The sequence below is a fragment of the Durio zibethinus genome, chromosome 12 (assembly GCF_047325235.1).
Source record: "Durio zibethinus cultivar Kanyao isolate XHJ-2024 chromosome 12, ASM4732523v1, whole genome shotgun sequence".
Classification (NCBI taxonomy): domain Eukaryota; kingdom Viridiplantae; phylum Streptophyta; class Magnoliopsida; order Malvales; family Malvaceae; genus Durio; species Durio zibethinus.
The window spans coordinates 4,310,754-4,333,128 of record NC_143173.1 but is presented as its reverse complement, the minus strand read 5'-3'; the positions used below and the strand labels follow the sequence as shown (position 1 = coordinate 4,333,128).

The 22,375-nt window shown below is 27.5% G+C and overlaps 1 protein-coding gene across 2 annotated transcripts; it reads left to right on the top strand.

The window, feature by feature from the left end:
* Window positions 1-12,722: 12,722 nt before the first annotated feature.
* Window positions 12,723-17,359, top strand: LOC111296125 (beta-amylase-like). Of its 2 annotated transcripts, XM_089769175.1 has the most exons (8): window positions 12,723-12,832; window positions 12,956-13,005; window positions 13,355-13,753; window positions 14,420-14,584; window positions 14,793-15,056; window positions 15,393-15,605; window positions 16,085-16,318; window positions 16,965-17,359. In XM_089769175.1, exons 2-8 carry the CDS (start codon window positions 12,967-12,969, stop codon window positions 17,115-17,117), a joined length of 1,467 nt encoding a protein of 488 aa, XP_089625301.1. In that variant the 5' UTR covers window positions 12,723-12,832; window positions 12,956-12,966; the 3' UTR covers window positions 17,118-17,359. The 2 variants fall into 2 exon arrangements, with proteins under 2 accessions (XP_089625301.1, XP_022745938.2); XM_022890203.2 differs by having other exon boundaries at window positions 12,723-13,005.
* Window positions 17,360-22,375: the final 5,016 nt, after the last annotated feature.

The window sequence follows — 22,375 nt, the reverse complement described above, 5'->3', positions numbered from 1 at the left end:
ATCAAGGGTAATAGAAAAAGAAAAAAAAAAAAAAAGGAGAAATTTGGAATTGTGGAAAGGTACACATTGCCTACCAAAATGCTTTAAACTTTCAGGTAGTAAAAAATTTTGATTATTGAAACTCAAAGTATGATCAAAATATTTGACTGATCAATAAGAACTATATGAGTATCATCACTTGATGAAAGATTTGGTAGGAATAATTCCCTCTCTCTTAAATAATCTCCAACAATCGAGGAAATGATAGTCTATATTATAAGGCTCAAAATCTTCTTAAATAGGACTACTACCACAGGACTACTACTTTAACCTTCTTGTAATTCAATGTAGGAAATAGATCCATCCCATCCAAAATCAATTTAATTTACTTTTTCTTCTATGGATGATATATCATGAGAAAGCTCAAGAATGAGGTATCTAAAACTCCCAATCATAGGCTCATGGAATAGAGAAGTTACTAGACAAGTAAGTTTTGTGCCAATGAGCTTTTCTTTATCCTTAAACTTAATGTTGGATTCAAGGAAGAATGGTTCTTAAGGCTTGAGTGATCTATTTAGTAAGCTCACATTATCAACATATTTATCCATTTCTAAACAATTGGGTAATTAATCTTCAAAAAACTTGAAAAATGGCATGAGTGGAACATTACGCTTAATTTTTTTCTTAAATGCATTCCTCTATCTCAACTCCCTTAAATGGTTCACCATCATTAAATTCCTCTGCCATAGAATTATCTTCTACACCCACTATTTTATCTTCAATAACCTTAACAAATTTTGCTAAATTCACTTAAACAGGCTCCATATCATCATCATCATCCCCTTAAGTCATCCATAGATGTACACTCCTTATTACCCAACTTAGTTTTGACTTCATAGAACTAGGCAAAGAATCTTGAAGGCAATTACTTATGGTATTGGCATTTTGACCTAATTGCTCAAGATCTCTAAAAAAGGCCTCTTAGGTTTGGAGGAGGATAATGTGAGTTTGGAGCAATTCAATGAGATTTTCCTCGAAAGATGATTTCTTTTCTTATGGAAGAGGTAATGATAAGTATTGTGCGAGTGGAAAGTAATGTGACGATGAATGATATTGCGATGAAAAAGAATTTTTTTATGGTGAAACATAATTTGTAACTTGAGGGTATCGTAATGGTGGTGAAGAATATTGAGGTGAAGGAAGATATTAAGGAAATGAATGATTGGTAAGATAAATCAAGGATACATATGTGGTGAACTAAAAGACTATCCTAGACTAATATTGTCACGCCCTGAAATCGAAACATAACATGACTATATTATTTTGAAAAAAAATCTCAAAGCAATACGAAGCCTAATCCATAACTATTGAAAAATCCTTAAATAAAATAAGATTTTCAAGAAGTTTTAATATTTGTAAAATAACTAAATAACAAGTTCCCAAATCGTCAATGTCGAGTATTACAACTAAAAGAAAATAATACTTCATAAAATCCTATTCTCTAATTAGTTTTCCAATACTCAATTTCTTCTAACTCCTCACAAGACTAATCATACTTATCATTCATATCATTTATAAAAGAAAAAAAATGGGAAATAAGCAAACCACAACTTAGTAAATATAGACTCACCACCTTATTGGATCAAACATTGTTCTCATACGTACTATATATATCATTTCAAAAACATTCATCAACTCACAATATCAAATATAATTAAAAAATCAGCATTCTATCAAGTATTTCGTAGAACATAAATCAGTATCAAAACACGTCACCAAATCATGGATCAATTTGTAAAAATCATCATAAATCATCATTATCATTCGTTTATCGTTAGCTACGGTCACTGCTATAACCTGTGACATTGACCGTGTCGTTAATTTCATCTTTATGATTATTGCTAACTATTATAACCCACTAGCCAAGGCCTTACGCTAACTATTATAACCCATTAGTAGGATCGTATGATCATGTCTATGCTAACTACCATTGCCTGTTAGCTAGGGTTGTAGAACGAGTTTTGGTGTTGATGATCTCACTTCTCAGGGATGCAAAAATGTAGCTATCATAAAATCATTCTTCAAACATAAATCATTTTCTCATTTCATTCATAAGCACGATCCATCGTTTTATATATAGAAATGCAAAATAATCATATGCTTAATCCTATTTTCATACATCAAAAATAATGAAATAAAATATTCATTCATTTAGAAATATACATATATACATAAATTCAAAAACAAGCAAAATGTGTAAGATTCTACTTACATCTTTCTAATTTCACCACTTAGTTTTTTTCTCCCAAATAATTAATAGCTATTCAAGATAATTTCAACATAACATTATTTAATTAACCCATTTTTGAGAACAGTTATACCAAAATCAATTAAGCTATATAAAAGTTAACTCAACTAATTAATACTAATAGCTTGAGCTCCTTTCAGTAAAATAGCCTTATCTTATGATATCCAAATTAGAATTAAGATCTTTTTAATATGTTAGAAACTAGACTTGATAAGTTTTCTAACCATATATGGCGTATCTCATGATTCCTTATAGATTAATTATAACAATTTTTGCAATCCATGTCATATGCTGCTGCTAGATAGCTTGTATATCTTCTTATAAAAATTTCATATTTGTTCATAGGAAACTCCAAATTCAATTCCACTACTTATGTTGGAAAGTAGACTCAATAAGCTTTCTAAAAATATATGGTTTAATCTGTAATTCCTCGTATAAAAATTAAGACGAATTTCATAATTTCTCTTTACTACTGTTACTAGATAGCCTGTACATCCTTAAGAAATATTAAACTACTATTCATAAAAAACTTGAAATTGACTCATGTTTATTTTCTTGGAAAGTAAATTCAGCAACCTTTCCAATGGTATATAATAATCGCAGTAGTATCTTATCCTTTAATAAAGAATATTATCTTAATCTACTATAAACATCGGGGTTCATATAAAATAAAAATTTTTTTTTTTAACCCCATCGAATTTCTGTTTTTTATTTTTACAGCACTAAAATCACATTACCAAACTTTCTCAATATTTAATTACACCCTAATTAAAGACTAAATGATTTGCTTAAACTAATCTTGAAGAGGAATAATGGATTTCCTAAAATTTTAGGGTTTCTCAGTTATAAATTATATCTTAAAACTTTACAATCAACATTGTTTCTCCAAAATTGAAGGAAATTACTTACTCACCTTTGATAGACAATTCTCCTTGTAGATTTTGTTGTTACCATTCATTTGGAGTCCTTCGATTTGTCTTTTCTATATAAGAAAGAGAGGAAAACTAAGCTTTTATTTTTTTTTATTAGTCGTCAACCGAAAACAATAGAATGAGTTAACCATATTAAAAAAATTAGGTTATTTATCAATAAGTCTTATGCATTTCTTATTCTTTATTAAAGAGTTCCTTCACTTATAAAAATACTTAAAATAGTTTTTTTTTTACATGTATTTCATTCTTCTTAACTTATAAAAAGTTTCATCCTCAAAACATGATTTACCATCATTTTTGAATAACTGAGGATGTCGTTTCTTTATATCATCTTCCATTTCCCAAGTTGCTTCTCTTGGTATATGATTGCTCCATTGAATTTTTATAAAGGAAATAGTTCTATGCCTCAAGGCCTACTATTTTCGATCAACTATTCAAATAGGATATTCCAAGTATGTTAAATCTTTTTAAACTTCTAAAGGTTTATACTTTACCATATGGCTTAGGTCAAGACATATATTCTCAACATGGACATATGAAACATATTGTGCATACCAAATAGCTGAGGTGGAAAAGTTATCCTATATGCAACTTCTTCTACCTTATCGAGAATTTCGAACAGTCCTATATAATGTGGGCTTAACTTTCCTCATTTTCCAAATCATATAACACTTTTTGTGGGTGACACCCTTAAAAAGACATAGTCCCCTTGTTGAAATTTCAACTCCCGTCTCTTTTTATTTGCTCAAATTTTTTGGTGATCTTGTGTTGCTTTAAGTTTCTCCCTAATTAACTTGATAATTTTTTATAGTCAGTTGCACCATTTTCAACCTCAAAAGGTTTTTCTCTCTAACATCATCCCAATATAAAGGGGATATACATTTCTTACTGTACAAGGCTTCAAAAAGAGCCATCCCAATGCTGGATTGATAGCTATTATTATAACAAACTCTGCTAAAGGTAAATAATAATCTCAACTACCTTTTAGATCAATCACATATGCTCAAAGCATATCTTTTAGAATCTTATTCATTTTTTCTATTTACCCATTCGTTTGAGGGTGAAAGGCTATACTCAATTTCAAATTTGTCATCATAACTCGCTACAAGCTTACCCAAAATTTAAAGATAAATCTAAAATCTTTATCTGACACAATATTTACTAAATCTCCATGCAATCAGATAATTTTATCCATGTACAATTGTGCTAGTTTATCAAGTGAAATAGTCGACTTGATAGGTAAAAAATAAGCTGATTTAGTGAGTCTATCAACAACTATCTTCACTGCATTATTCCCTTTCGATGACCTAGGCAATCTCATCATAAAATCCATAGAGATGTACTCTTACTTCCATTCTAGTATTTCCAAAGATTGCAACAACTCAAATGGTATTTGGTGTTCAGCTTTAACTTGCTGACACACTAAACATTAGGATACAAACTGAGCTATATCACAGTTCATATTATTCTACTAAAAATTTTCTTTCAAATTCTTATATATCTTAGTGCTTTCAAGTTGTATAGTGAATTGAGACCCATGTGCTTCTTTCAAGATCTCTCATTTCGACTTAAAATCATTTGGTATACATAATTTGTTCCAAAAATATAATGTGCCATCCTCATGAAGCTTAAACTCTAGTCGCAAACCATTCTGCACATCTTTTTTAATTTTGTACAACTCACTATCTTTTTTGTACCAATTTTATCCTTTTGATCAAAGTTTGTTGAACCAACAAACTAGCCATAACAATATCATTTCCCTATATAGTCACCTCAATTTGCTGCGTATCAAGTTCTTTCAACAATTTTGGTTGTGAAGTAATCAAAGCAACAATATTTCTAATGGATTTTCTACTAAAAGTATCAGTGACGACATTGGCTTTGCCTATATGATAATTGGTGGTCAAATCATAATCTTCGTTTAGTTTCAGCACCTCTTTTATCTCATGTTCAACTCTTTTTATATGAACAGATACTTTAAACTCTTATGATTTGTATAAATCGCACAAGGCTTTCTATACAAATAATGTCTCCATATTTTCAAAGTAAACATAATAGCAGCCAACTCTAAGTCGTGAGTCAAAAAATTCTATTCCTAGGGTTTTAATTGCCTAAAAACATAAACAATTATCCTATCATTTTGTATTAACACACAACCTAATCTTTTCTTCGAAGCATCACTATAAATGATAAAACTGTCAACTTTATAAAGTAAGGTAAGGACAGGTGCTGACATTAATCATTATTTTAACTCTTGAAAACTTGTTCACATTTTTTAGGACATTCAAATTTTGCTCGTTTTTTAGTTAAACAAGTCAATGGCATAGCAATTTGAGAAAACCTCTTAACAAATCTTTTATAATGACTTATCAAACCTATAAAACTTCTCACTTTTTTCATATTTATAGGGCAAGACCAATTCGCCACTGCCTCAATCTTTTTCGAATCAACTGAAATCTCATCTTTAGAAACAATATGGTCGAGAAAAGCAACACTTGCTAACCAAAATTCACATTTGTTAAACTTTGCAAAGAGTTGTTTATCGCATTAGGTTTGTAGTACAATCCTCAAATATTTTTCAAGTTCCCTATCACTTTTATAATAAACTAGAATGTTATCAATGAAAACAACAACAAACTGATCTAGATACTACTTAAAGATTTTATTCATCAAGTCTATAAATACAGCAGGAACATTTGTTAATCCAAAAGGCATAACAAAAAATTCATAATGGCCATACCTAGTCTGAAAAGCAATCTTAGGCACATCACCTACCTAAATCTTCAATTGATGATATCCAGACTATAAATCAATCTTTAAAAAGACCTTTGCACTTTGTAACTGATCAAACAAGTTATTGATTCGAGAAAGAAGATATTTATTTTTCACATTCATTTTATTTAACTCCTTATAATCAATGCATAAATGCAAATTCCCATCCTTCTTTTTAACAAACAACACAGGAGCTCTCCAGGGTAACATACTAGGACAAATGAACTTTTCTTTAATAGTTCTTAAAATTATACCTTTAATTCATGTAACTCAGATGAAACCATACGATAAAAAGGCTTAGATATTGGTCCAGTTTCAAGGAAAAGATCGATTTCAATTTTAATTTTTCAATTAGAAGGTAGGCCAAACAAGTCCTCAGAAAAGACATAAAAAAAAATCCCTAACAGCTAAAATATCTTTTAATCATAAGCTTACATTCATTTGAGTGTCTTTCACATAGGTAAAGTAGCCTTGACACCCTTTCCTTAAAGATTGTATAGCATTTCGACACAACCCAAGATGGAAGGCTCAAATGATCACCTTTATATACAAGTTTTAGTGGTCCTAGACACTAAAACACTACTCTCTTTCCATAGCAATCAATAAATACATGATGTACAAATAACCAATTCATCCCTAAAATCATATCAAATTCTAGTATCTTTAACTACACTAAGTTCGCTAGTAGTTCACAACCCCTTATGTGTATAACATAATTTTTATAAATAATATTAGCACACATAATTTTTTCCATAAGAGTAGCAATATCTAAAGACTTATTTAGCTTCTCAAGTTCAATACTTAAAGATGCAACAAATTTGACAGATACAATGCTATGAAAGGCACCAAAATCAAATAAAACATTTGCATTAATAGGATTAATAGAAACAGTACCTGTCACCACATTGTCACTTGCATTAGCATCCTAATGAGTCAAAGTGAAAACTCGAGCATTTCCCTTCTGTAGTTGTTTTGTTGGTTTAGTTTTAACAGCATCATTCTTTTTATTTGGGTAGTTTCAAGCAATATGCCCATATTTTCCACATTTAAATCAAACTCCTACTCTCTTAAGACATGGTCCAAAATGAAATTGATCACAAAAATTGCATTTCTCGAGCTTAGTACCAAATTTTACACCTATTTCTTACATATGTTTCCTCTTACATTCTTTTGACGATTACTCTGATCTCTCACAAATCTTGGGTATTTTTTATCACTTTCTCATGCTCAAATCTTTTCATGTCTGACTCAATCTTTAATGCTTGCCGTAACTATCAATTATGTGAGAAGACAAATAAGACCAAATACTTGACTTCAACCTATGCTTGAATTGTATCACTTTATTCTTATCTGAGTCAAAGATACAAGTGTAAAAATATCATGACTCATTAAACTTGTTGGCATACTCCAACATAGACATATTGTGCTTTTATTGTAATTGTAAAAACTTATTCTCTTTCTCTACTTTCACTAACTCTAAAAAATATTGATTAAAAATTTTTTTTTTTAACTTTTCCCAATTAAAGGCTCGATTGAATCTTCAAATGTGGATTTATAGTATCCCAATAATACTCAACATTTCTTCTTAGTTGAATGACAGCCAAGCTCAACTTCAAATCTTTAAAAATTTACATTGCTTTAAAAAGTTTTTTCAATGCTTTAACCCAAGCTTTTGCAGCCAAATGATCAGGGCCGCCTTTAAATTGAGGTGGGTTAACCTTCCAAAATCGCTTATAAGTTGTCTCATATTATTACAGATTTTCTTGTGTTTGCTACTATTATTGTATCAAATTAGACACCACCTGACATACTTCAGTTAAATCATCTTGTGTCACAAGAACATTAGAAGCATTTTCAATATTAATTTGTTCATCACAAACATTGGTGGTTTCAAATTCATCATTTCTCTTGTCAATTCTTTTTCTTCGACTAGCAAGGCCTGTTAATGTTTTATTTCTACCATTCATTCTCACTTAAATTAGTACCAATAAAAATAGTTCATAAGTGATCAAAATGAAGTAAATGAATCTTATTAGCGTAAATGCTAATAATACTTAAGTTTTACACTAACTATAACTCAATTTTTTCCTTTTTCGGATCTTAAACTTGGCTCTGATACTACTTTATGTCACACTCTGAGATCAAGACATAGCACAATCATACTATTTTGAAGTAAAATCTCAAAGCAATATGAAACCTAATCCATAATCGTTGAAAAATCCTCAAACAAAATAATATTCTCAAAAAGTTTTAATATTTGTAAAATAACTAAATAACAAGTCTCAAAATCGTCAATGTCAAGTATTACAACTAAAAAAAAAAAATACTTCATAAAATCCTATTCTTTAAGTAGTTCTCTAACGTTTAGATTCTTCTAGCTCCTCATAAGACTAATCATACTTATCATTCATATTATCTATAAAAGAAAAGAAAATAGAAAATGAGTAAATCACAGCTTAACAAGTATAGGCTCATACACCTTATCGAATCAAATATTATCTTCATACATACTATATAGATCATTTCAAAAACATTCATAAACTCACAATGTCAAAAATAATTCAAAAATTAGCATTCTGTTAAGCATTTCATAGATCATAAATCAATATAAAAAAATCTCACCAAATCATGGATCAATTTATAAAAATCATCATTATCATTTGTTTATTGTTAGCTACAGCCACTGCTATAACCTGTGATGTTGATCGTATCAATAATTTCATTCTTATGATCATTACTAACTATTATAATCTGCTAGCCAATGCCTTACATTAACTACTATAACTCATTAGTAAGGTCATATGATCATGTCTATGCTAACTAATATTACCCGTTTGTCAGGATCATAGAACTAGTTCTAGTGTCAATGATCCCATTTTCCAATAATGTAAAAACGTAGCTATCATAAAATAATTCTTTAAACATAAATCATTTTTTTCATTTCATTCATAAGCATGATCTTCATTTATATCAAGAAATGAAAAATAATCATATGCTTGATCCTATTTTCATACATTGAAAATAATGAAATAAAACACTTATTCATTTAGAAACATATATCTATACATAGATTCGCAAATAAGTAAAATATGTGAGATTTTACTTATCTCATTTTGATTCCATCACTTGATTTTTTTCTCCCAAATAATTAACAGCCTATTCAAGATATTTTCAACATAATAGTAATTAATCAACCCATTTTTAAAACTAATTATACCAAAAATAATTAAGTTATACAAAAGCTAACTCAACTAATTAATATTGACAGCCTAAGCTCCTTTCACTAAAGTAGCCCTATCTTATGATATCCAACTTGGAATTAAGATCTTTTTAATGCATTAGAAACTAGACTAATAAGCTTTCTAACCATATATGGTATATCTTATAATTAATTGTAGATTAATTATAATAATTTTTGAAATTCATATCATATGCTGCTGCCAGATAGCTTGTATACCTTTTTGTAAAAATTATGTATTTATTCATAGGAAACTCCAAATTCAATTTCGTTTCTTTCATTGAAAAGTAGACTAATTTCCAAAAATAAATGGCTTAATTTGCAATTCATTGTATAAAATTTAAGAGGAATTTCATAATTCCTCCCTATTGCTGCTACTAGGCAGCCTACACATCCTTAAGTAAATATTAAACTACTATTCATAAAAAACTCAAAATTGACTCTCATTTATTTTCTTGGAAAGCAAATTCAGCAAGCTTTCCAATGATATATAGTAATCATAATAATATTTTATCTCTTAATACAAAATATTATCTTAATCCATCATTGTAAACATCAGGGTTCATATGAAACAGAAAATTTTCTTTCTAACCCTATCAAATTTCTATTTCTTATTTTTACAGCACTAAAATCACATTACCAAACTTTCTCAATTAGACCTTAATTAAAGTCTAAATGATTTGCCCAAATTAATCTTGAAGAGAGATAATGAATTTTCTAAAATTTTAGGGTTTTTCAATTACAAATTACACATCAAAATTTAACAATCAACATCATTTCTTCAAAATTAAAGAAAATTACTTACTTACCTTTGACAAATAATTCTCCTTTTAGATTTTATTGTTACCCTTCACTTGAAATCTTTCGATTTATCTTTTTTGTATAAGAAAGAGAGAAGAACTAAGCTTTTATTTTTCTTTTGATTAGTTGTCGATCAAAAACAATAGAATAAGTTAACCCTATTAAAAAAATTAGGTTATTTATCAATAGGTCCTATGTATTTCTCATTATTTGTTAAAGGGTCCTTCCACTTGTACCCTTTTTTTTTTTTCGGGTATTACAAATATCCCATATGTGATTAGTATAACCCTCTCAAAATTAAGTGTAAGTGTTTTTGTAATAAAAGGTTGTTGATCATATAAACACCTATCATGATAGTAATCTCCATGCACTTCATTGTTTTCAAATTGGCTTTGGACTTGATGAACTAGCTTATAATCATTATTGGCTTTAATGGCCTTTATCTTATTGATCAAAAAATTTACTTTGCTGTATAAGACATTAAAGGCTGCCTTTTTTTGTTTCTTTTTCTTTAAGTAGTTATTGCTCTAAGAAATCATCATAAGAAATCTCCTTTGGTTCTATATTCCTATCCTGAAATAATGCATTGAGTTTTTGTAGGCATTTTGACGCTACTATTGAAACAGCCTTTCTTGCTATATTTTTGGTTACTTTGCTCATTTCATAAAGTATTCTGCCTGGTTTAACGATAGCTACCCAATACTCAGGAGATCCTTTCCCCGAACCCATATGTGTTTCTGTAAGTCTTACCATAATTGGTTTGTCTGAAAATATACGTAATCATATTTTTCCACCATGGCATACATTTCACGTCATTGCACGGTGCCCCACTTTTATTTGTCTAGCGGGTTTAAGTGCTTGAAGAGCAGAAGGTCTAGCATAGTTTTTGTGGTGCTCGACTACCTCATGTAGATTGAATTTTCACATTGAAAAGTGAAATAAAACTTAAACAAAAACTTGATAACTAGTTATACTAAAATTATCTACATTCAATCATCTACGCTAAAACTATATATACTAAAGAGTGAAGTAAACTTAAGCTAAGCATATTAAAAGTTTTATTAGGAAGAGAGGCTAATGATCATGCACATGAATTAGCAAAGATTGGTTGTCGAGTAAGGGAACAAAGATTTTGAGGGAATGCTTTCCTAATATGGGTATTCATTCGATCAATTCAGTTAATTTTAAATCTAATTAATAGAATTATATTATTTTATTTTTATTAATCAAACCGAATTTATTAATTTTTTTAATTAATCAAATAATAAATATATTTAAGTTAAATTATATTTTAAACTATTATTTTCTCATATTTTAAACAAATTAAATAAAATTATCTAATTAAAAACTTAAATATCAAAATATTATGTTAAAAGCTCTAATAACTTATGAAATAAAATAAATAAATTTATATATTTTTTATTTTATATTTGAATTTTTTTATATTTCAATTAAAATTTTAATTGGTTTAATTTTTAAATTAAATTAATCAAAAATAAAAAATTTTTAAAATCAATTTTATTAACTGAAATTAATTCAATAATCAATCAATTAATTAAATTAAATCAATTAATTTGATTAAAAATGAATACCTCATCTCTCAAGTTCTATTTGTAATTCTGATTATATTTTATTATATATGCAATGAGGTTGGGTTAAAAAATATATATTTAAGACATAACTGCCAAATATCACATTGATAAATGTGTTGAAATGTTGAAACGTGCTTTATGATGGATATTCGCCGTTGCTTTCCAGCGTTGCAGATTTCTGGATTGATCGGATGATAAAACGTCTGAACAATTATGCCATACATTCTCGAGCCGACGCATACGCCTCAATTATTATGGCAATTATTCCCACGGTGATGCAGCATTCTTGTCCTATTCTAAGCTTGCTACTGTTAAAGAGTATAAAGGACGAAGAAATTCATTTAGTTTATAAAATTATTTTTTAAAATATAATATTCAATAATTTTAAATTTAAATCTTAATATTTATAATTTTTTTTTTTTAATTTTTAGGCTGTAATTTTTTATATAAAAATTTTTATCAAGCTAAAAACTCTTAAAATATCCGAATTTTGGAGATTAATATAGTCATTCTGCCATTAGGCTTGACGAATTGGTCCTATATTTTATATTTAAGACTGAAGTGTAAAATTGAAAATGAACACTTCCACACCAAAATTTTGGATTCGGTAATGAATAAAAAAAAAAATGTAACAGATCAGAATCATGCAGAACATCTTGGGTCCTTGGGAATCTTGGGATTGGGGCAAGATTTGGCTTCTTGTAAAGCAAAATGCAATTTCTCTTTTCTTTATTTTAGTAGTGAGAGACATGAACTTGGTTGGTGTAGTGATAATCTATTTATCACCTAGTTAATCCTTTTATGATAAATAAAAAATATACGTGGAAGCTGTAGCATAAAAGTTTCTCGACAGATGTGGGGAAGAAAGCTGAATTATATAATGTGAGTTGGTAGCCTGGCTGGCAAATCATCAATTATGCTGTCGCTTAATGAATTATGATCTATATGAATTATACGATTATGACAAGTGATGGATATGGTTTTACCCAAACTTTTGCAAAAGGCCAAGGAGCAATGCATCTGAAAGGCCTAATCAGGCATTTGGACGGTGACACTGACACCATGCAGTTGAGCATATGGTACGCTTCAAAATCCTTGTCAGATTTTGCAGGGCTTTTTTTACTCGAAGATAAGATATCTGAAGACTGTACCTAGGAAATATTGAATGCATTATTGATTTTTCTTGCCTTTTTTTGCCTATAAACGAGAGGTATGATCTCAATGTGGTAATCACTGCAATCTCCATTTCGCTATCAATTATTATAACTTAGTTGAAGCTTTGGAATTCTCTTAATTTCCCCAAAAAACATGGAGGCTCAATCTGCTGTTACAGGCAACGAAAAAATGTTGGCAAACTATGTGCCAATCTATGTAATGCTTCCGGTAAGTCTCAGAAATCTTCTGTCTTAGTGTAAGCAATATATATAATATGTATTTTATATATATATATATATATATAAATATATGCTGGCAATTTAGAACATGATATGCTAGCACAACACAGTAACATAATACAAAATAATACGGAAACAAAAACCATGAGAGTGACACAAGTTAAATTTTAGTAAGATTTATATATGAGTTATTACATATAATTTTTATATAAAATATTATATAAATACAAAAATTGTCAATATTTTACATAACATGAAAACATGAATCGTAAGATATAATATATATATATATATATTTTCCATCTAACTGCCTTGTTTTTTTTGCAATGTATGATCAGTTGGGAATTGTTTCAAATGACAATGTTCTTTTAGACAAGGAAGGGCTGAAAGAGCAGCTCTTGAAGCTTAAAACGGCAGGAATTGATGGAGTGATGTCAGATGTTTGGTGGGGAATTGTAGAATCTAAGGGTCCCAAGCAGTATGATTGGAGTGCTTACAGGAGCTTGGCTGAACTGATTCAAGAATGTGGATTGAAACTACAAGCCATAATGTCATTCCATCAATGTGGCGGCAATGTGGGAGATGAAGTCTATATCCCAATCCCACAGTGGGTTCTTGACATTGGAGAATCTAACCCTGATATCTTCTATACCAATAGAGCTGGTAACCGAAACAAGGAGTACCTCACCCTTGGAGTTGATAACCAGGCCATTTTCAATGGCAGAACTGCTATCCGGGTTAGTTTCATGTGGTATATATATATTGCATGCTTATACTGGTATCCTATTTCTTTTATAAGGTTCATGTTTGAGTTTTTATTTATTCTTAGAAAACTATAGTAGTAATCTCCAAACTGTTTGCCAAAGCTCTAATTCTACAAAGTTGTCCTCAATGCAATTATTTGAAAAGTGTTTTAAATGATAATGAGATGATTGAGTTGGTAAGGCTCGAATACTTCTATAATAAAGCTTAAGTTCGAATCTTGCTACCAACATTCTATCCCTTAGTGGGTGATCTGTAAACCCAAGTTTAAGTCCTTTTTGGTAAAGTTTCTTCTTACCTTAAAACTTTTTCACACAAAAAAAAAAGTGCTTTAAACTATCAAAAATCAGTTATAAATTCAATCAGGTTAACTTACTTGGTGAAATCTCACATATTTGGACCCTAGTAATTTATATCTGATTCTATCTTAGGAAGCAAAATCTAATTTTCAACCTAATTTAACAAAAATAAATCACCATATTACTATCTAGTTCTGATTTCTGTTTAAGTGGTCAGTCACTAACTGGATGTTTTTGAGATGAAGCAAAAGAATTTCATACCATTGAATTTTAAGTTTCATTCATTCAATCATTATAATTTCCTTCACTTCCTACTGAGAAAGATTGTCCATTTCACTTCAGATTTATAGCGACTACATGAAGAGCTTCAGGGAGGCAATGTCAGATCTTATTGAAGCAGGAGTCATTATTGATATTGAAGTAGGACTTGGTGCTGCAGGGGAGCTTAGATACCCTTCTTATCCACAAAGCCAGGGTTGGGTTTTCCCTGGCATTGGAGAATTTCAGGTGACTGTGCTCCTAGACATTTCAAAGAAATTCTATGATCCCTTCAAACATATCATGGCTAGAAGCTTTGGTTTTTCTTTTTTTTTGTGTGGTATTTGAGGTTGTCAGGATTTGAACCCTAATCTAGCACCATACCAATAAACCACATGGTTGTTGGGTAGAGGCTTTGGTTTCAGTTCAATAACACATTTCATAAAAATTGCTGCAGTGCTATGACAAATACCTCAAAGCAGCTTTCCAAGAGGCGGCTAAAAGAGCAGGTCATCCTGAATGGTCATTGCCAGACAATGCAGGGGAATACAATGACACACCTGAATCAACTGAGTTTTTTGGACCAAATGGGACATACCTCACTGAGAAAGGGAAGTTTTTCCTCACATGGTATTCCAACATGTTACTCAACCATGGAGATGATATCCTTGATGAGGCTAACAAAGCTTTCTTAGGCTGCAAGATCAAGTTAGCTGCAAAAGTATATCTCACAAACTAAAATTTTCTCAGCTCTACTAAATTTAGTATTAGATCTAATAATTTAAAATACAATATGATAATACGACATCAAAACGATATAAAAAAAAATTATGATGACATAGGTTAAAATTTTTGCAAAAATTATACATAGGTTTAATAAAAACAAAAAAAAAAATTCTTGTTTTGTCTATATGAATTATAACATTTAATTTTTATATAAAATAGGATATGAATATATTAATTATTAATATTCTATGTCATTAATATACGAATTTATAGATCTATAATTAGGAATAATAGTTATCAGTCAAATATTCATTGTTTGAATGTCATGAAGGTATCTGGCATTCACTGGTGGTACAAATCTGAGAGCCATGCTGCAGAGCTGACTGCTGGATATTACAATCTGAATAATAGAGATGGGTATCGTCCCATTGCGCGGATGCTCTCAAGGCATGATCGTGCTATTCTGAATTTCACATGTCTCGAGATGAGGGACTCTGAGCAAGATGCAGCTGCCAAAAGTGGGCCTGAGGAACTTGTTCAACAGGTAAATTAATTGTGAGTAATTAACAACCAAATAATTTAAGAACAAAACTATCAAAAAAAAAAAATTCTGATCATATCTGAAATAAAAAAAAAAATTCTGATCATATCTGCATTAATTGCTACACCAACCAAAAGTTCACTGTTGATGCAACAAAAGAATGGAAAATCAATCACAAGTGGTATGTTCCTGAAACTAAGATGTTTTTTTGCCCAAAAGTGCGAGGACTCCCTAAATAGACCCTGGAACCATTCCATTATGCTAGTCCAATTCCACTCAAATCAAAAGAATTTCATGCAAATTTCAAAGATACTTTATATCAAAATAAGTTATATGATTAATTGGTTATTGCAATTATCCTTAATATTTAATAAATCTAAAATTCAAATCATAATATTTATAATCTCTTTCTCTATTTTTACCTATTTTTTTGAAAGAAAAGGTTTACATGATCTATTAATTTGCATATATGTGGTTGACAGGTTTTAAGTGGAGGATGGAGAGAGCTGATCGATGTTGCAGGTGAGAATGCGCTATCAAGGTACGATAGCACTGCTTACAATCAAATCCTATTAAATGCAAGGCCCAATGGTGTGACTGAAGAGGGAAAACCAAAGATGCGTGGGGTGACATACCTTCGTTCATCTGATGTTTTGTTTGAAGACGATAATTTCGAGCTATTCAAGAAATTTGTGAAGAAAATGCATGTTGATCAAGTAAGTAAATATTAGAGAAGGAGTCCATAAAGACTTGAAAGTATCGGAATTAAAAAACATTTCGCATCTGATAAATGGTTTATGTATGCTGTGGATGATAAGGTTCTAGTGATAATGGTTTTGCTTTGACATGATATTTTGAATTTTTAAAAATTAATTTAAATTTAAATCGAATATTTTTTTAAACTGATTTGATTATAATCAAATTCTATTTATTTGATTTATCATATTTTAAATTTTATTTTAAAATTTTGTTATTATTTTAATATTATTTTTAATGTATTTAAATAACTTTAGATATAAAATAATTATTTTATTTTATAAAATTATATATATAAATTAATAAAAATATATAATTCGATTCCATTAAAATATTTCAATTTTTTTTTTTACTTTTTGATTTAAAAGTCAAATTGAATTAAAATATAAAATTTTCAAACATATCAAACCGAATAAAAAAATCCAAATATTACAATTTTAAATTGATTTTTTTTTATTTTCTCAATTTTTTTAAAGCCTTAAAGGCATACATCCCTGATTAAAGAGTGGCATTAGAAATCTCCGACCCTTTTCGCCAAATGAAAAAGAACCTTTCATATTCAAATTCTCTTGTCTTCACTCTACACATCATATTTTTCCATTACAGGAGTATTGTTCTGACCCCAAAAAGTATGGTCAAGAATTACGCCCATTGCAACGTTCGAAGCCAAAAATTCCAGTTGATGAACTTCTTGATGCAACCAAGCCACTGGAGCCCTTCCCTTGGGATGAAGAAACAGACATGAAAGTTGATGGCTGATAGAAGATCATCAAGCTTGTTCTCCAGACTTTGTTCAAGTGCTGAGATTAACAATAAATTTCAGAATAAAGCTCAGACTTTCAAATGGATTGGAATAATAAATTTAAGATAAAGCTTTGCATTAAATAAAAATAATAATCAGCTTATTATCTATATATAGAGGCTGTAATCCTGAAAATCTATGCCCTGTAACTGTGCCTATGCTATTTATGAGAGTTATAAGGCAATGGCCGATTCATCTATCTGTTGCTATTTCTTGTGTCAATTCACATAGCTTCTTTTTCAGTTTCATTCAAAAAAAAAAAAAAAAACCAGAAAGAAAAATCAGGCATACCTAAAAAAGGCAGAGTAATAATCATGGAGTCAATTTAATAATTATCGAGCTTACTGTTAAAGTGAGTTAGCACATATCTAATAAAATTTTAACATTTTGTAATCTTATATTTAAGTTAAACATTTTACTTATTATGAATTGATTATAAATTAGATACTTAATGATTATTTTCTCATAAAAATTGTAATAAAGAAAAGTATTTTATTTTTTACGTAGGCAATTTGCGTCGATGTTTACTTCTCTTTTGAATTTAATAATTTATCCATAATTTTTATAAATAGAGAGTTTTGTACCACAAGGTCACATTTAGGCTTAGTTTAGCATTGATGTTAAGATAGTTTTTGCCTTTAAAAATTAGTTTTAATTAAATCTCAATGCTAAATAATAAAAAAAAATGGTTTTTCAATTTAAAATTCTGTTCCTATAACAAAATCAAAAAGTTTTTCAAAAAGTGCTTTTGCAATAAAAAATTCTTTTGAGATAAAAATCATTGTATTACACTATATTTCTAATATTTATTATTTTATGCTTATTTTTTTTTTAGATATTTCAATTATTTATCATATTTTTTCATAGTAATATTAAACATTTAAAATTTTTAACTACACATTTTTCATCACATTTTAAATATTTTCTTAATTTAAATTTTTTTAACCATAAAAATAATACTAAACTAACCTTTACTAATAAAATCAATTTTTTTTTACTAAAATTTTGAAAAAAAAAATTAGGGTACTCAAGAGGGATTGGATGCTTTTGGGCAAAAAAATAAAAAATAAAAAGTTTGGGTGCCTATATTTAAATAATACTTGGGAATGGGAGTTTTATTATCTTTGAATAAACTGTATCAACATTTAGGTCATATTTACGGGGGGATGAATCGGATTGAATTGTATTAGATTTAGTCGTTTTAATTAATATATAATATTTTTTTGAATTTTTAAAATTTAAATTTAAATTTGACTCAAAAGTTTTTTAAAAATTAAATCGAATTGAATTGGTTAGATTTATCAATCATTGTAAATTAATTTTTTTTAAATTTTGCTATTATGTGTATTATTTTTAATATATTTTAAAAAATTAAATATAAAATAATTATTTTTTATTTTGTAAAAATTAAAATTTATATAAAACTAACAAAACTATAATTCAATTCAATTTAGATATATTTATTTTTTTTTTCATTTTATAGTCCGAAAATAGGTTCAAACCGAATTAAATGTTTAATATCCGAATCAAAATCCAACCAAAGAGAAATGAATCTCAACTGAAAATTTTCAAAATTTTTTCCTTTAGATTTAATATTATGATTATACCAATGCGTATAAAATATAAAATAAAAAATTTATGTTATTGTCATATCAAATTAAATGTTAAAATTAATTTTTAAATATATATATTTTTAAAGAGTATTTAGTAAGTGATGATTAATCTACAAATCATATTGATTTGTACTTAATAATTATATCACATTATTTGATACTAATTTAGAAATTTTATATGATAATGATTTTAAATCACCGTAATAAAAGGATTACTATATTTGGAAGTGATTTGATTCTTATATTAAAAGATGAAATGGTTTTATTATGATGAAAAAGTAATTTTCAAAATTATTATTTTTAACTAATTTACATTGATAATATGGGGAATAAAATACAATTCTATCCAAATTGTCTTTATAAATAAACATTCACTGTAGAAAAATTAATTATTTTTTCTGACCTCTACTTGATATGATTTATGTCTTTGGTATATATGTTAAAGATTACCAAAAAATATTATGAGTTCTTCTATAATATCGAAATTGTAACATGGAGTCATCCTTTTGGTATGCATTGTTTTGATTTGGTCAAATTATTTAGATATTATTTATTTCTAAATAAAGGAAGGAAACAAGGGATTGAGCATCCTTCCCTTCCCCTTAAATACTCCATTTTTCATTTACCCTAAATTGGGAGAAAAGCTAGGAAAAAAAAAGAGATAAATTTATTTAAAGTATAAAATAAAAAATTTTTCATTATTGTTTTCTTCAATTTTCAAAGAATATATTGTAAACTTGAGAAGTGATATTAACATTTACTTTTTATCACACCTAAACCCATCTCCCTATTTACTTTACTTTCTTATATTTTTTAATTTATGTTGGCCTTATATTTTTATGATATTTTATTATTATTTCACAAATTTGAGGAAAAAGAAACAACCATGTACATAAAAACACTTATAATTGGAAATTTTATGTCTATATTAATGGAGCTTGTTAAATTTACAAGAAATTACTAATACAAGTTTATAATTAATTTTATTTACAAAGATATATTTAGATTCTTGAATTTTGTCATTAGAATTAATTTTTAAAATATAAATATATGGAAATAATTTCAACATACATTCTTTTATGTATTAATAAAAATCCATCTCTTTTATTGATTTTCTCTTTTTTTTTTTTACTTACACAATTAATTTTTAAATAAACCCTTATGAAATCTATACACCAAAAGCCAAAAAAAAAAAAAAAAAAAACAATAACAATTACAACGATAATTCTCTTCAAAGTTACCACTTTATTAATCTACTCTCGCCAAATGAACTAACTCCCCAACCTATCACAAGCCCACCCTGCAAAAAGTACTATGAATTCACTTTAACTATTCTTCGAAATCAACTGTTAAGTTTCCCCTTGATGTGCATTGAAGAACACATACCATTATTAAGCACCAAAAGGAAAGAAATATGCCAGCGTAAGATCCAGCAAAACAACAACACAACATCCAAATATTTTGAGAAAGAAAGAAAGAAAGAAGCCATCCGAGGCAAGAGATTTTTCATTTCGGTTTTAGGATTAGAAAGGATTTGGGGATTTGATTTTGGAAGTTTGGATTTTTTTTTGACTGATTTTTTTTCGCTTAAGATAAAAAGTTTTGAATAAAATACATAAACAGTCGCCTAATTTTAAGAATTTTTTTAAAATGATCATTAAAATATTAATTTTTTATTTACTCGTTTATGTTTGAATAAATATTTTTTTATTACTTAGTCGTTAGTGTTTACTAACATGCTAATATGGCAATGATTACGTTAGTGTCAGGTGCCACATGGCATGCCAGATCATTTGATGTGGAATTGCTAATCTTGCATTTTTAAATTTTGAAAAAAAAATATAAATTTTATTTACTTAACTTTTTATGAATTTTTATTTTGGTTACTCAACTTAAAAAATTTATAATTTTATTACTAACAAATAAATCTTCCAATTTATAAGAAAAATAAAATAAATATTTGATATTTTTTATTGCATGAAATTAAATTATAAAATTTTTATTTTATTGTAATCGTACCATTTAAATTTAAAAAATCGATGAATATTATCCACTTGTAAAAATTATTAAAATAATATTACTTCAAATTTTTGTTATTCAGCTCATCCAAATAAATTGAAGTAAGTATTTTATATTTTATAATGTTAAGATTTAGTTTTAATTTTAGGTAATAAAATATTAAAGAAAATATAGATAAAATAAAAAATTTATTATATTAAAAATTACCAACCATTGGTAATTAAATCGTTATAAAGCTACATTAAGGATGACATCTAAGTATTAATAATTTCACAAACATTGGTAATCAAAATATAAAAAATTATATAAATACTTGAATTTATTTGGATTAACTGAATGACAAATATTTTAAGTAATAATATTTTAGTAATTTTGATAATTGATTAATATTTATTTATTTTTTAAATTTAAATAGTATAATTATAAAAAAAATGTTCACAGTTTAATTTCATGCAATAAAAGTATTGAATGTTTGTTTCTTTTTTTTTTTTTTAAAATTCAATTACATATTTGAGTATTATCTCAATATTTCAATAAGTAACATATATAAATAATAAAATAATTTATTATATTACATTTCATAGACGTTGATGATCAACTTACTATAAATCTTCAGGGAGAATGAGCTATTGACAATAGAGGCCAAAATATTAATAAATTTAACAAATGTTAGTGATCAAAATATTAATAAATTTCATATTTTATAATATCAAGTTTCTAATGACAATAAATTTTTATTATCTATATATATATTTTAATATTTTATTGGATGAAATTAAAATTATAAACTTTTATTGTAATTAGAATCTTGACATTATGAAATATTAAATACTTAATTGAATTTATTTAGATGGACTGAATCACAAAAATTTGAAATATTGCTATTTTAGTAATTTTGATAATTGAATAATATTCATCTATTTTTTAAATTTAAATAGTTTAAAACAATAAAATAAAGATTTTATAATTTAATTTCATGTAATAAAAATATCAAATGATTATTTCTATTATTTTTAAATAAAATTTAAAGACTTATCTATTAGTAATCAAATTATAAATTTTCAAAGATAAGTGATTATAATAAAAAAATTTAAAAAAATTAAGTGACTAAAATTTATTTATTTTTTTAAAATTTGTAAAGGTCACTCCAGTAGTAATACAGTGTGGTATCTGACAATTAATGTGACATTACCATATCAATTAATGTGGCATTATCATGTCAGCTCGTAACGATTAAATGACAAAAAATCTTTACTTAAATTTAAGTGATTAAATTAAAAAGCTTAATATTTTAATGATCATTTTAAAAGGATTCCTAAAATTGAGTGACTATTTATATATTTTACTAAAAAATTTTAACTTTAAGACTTTAAGTTAGGTAATGAGTTCTTTGAATAAAAAAAGATTTGTTGATGTGGACTAAAAAATGCCACGTGATATGTTATTTAATCTATGTCAAATATCCCATTAAATTTGAACCAATAAAAATGTCATGTTATTTTAGTCAATAGAAAAAAATTAAATAGAGTTACTTAATGGAATAGAATTATTAAATTAAAATAATGTGAGGGTTAAGTTTATAT

What these genes read in the sequence shown, in the direction of transcription:
- LOC111296125 (XM_022890203.2), top strand. Translation starts at nt 12,931, where the DNA reads ATGGAGGCTCAATCTGCTGTTACAGGCAACGAAAAAATGTTGGCAAAC. An exon ending in CTGGCATTGGAGAATTTCAG is followed by an intron (nt 14,585 to 14,792) that starts GTGACTGTGCTC and finishes AAATTGCTGCAG; the next exon opens with TGCTATGACAAATACCTCAA. An exon ending in AGATCAAGTTAGCTGCAAAA is followed by an intron (nt 15,057 to 15,392) that starts GTATATCTCACA and finishes AATGTCATGAAG; the next exon opens with GTATCTGGCATTCACTGGTG.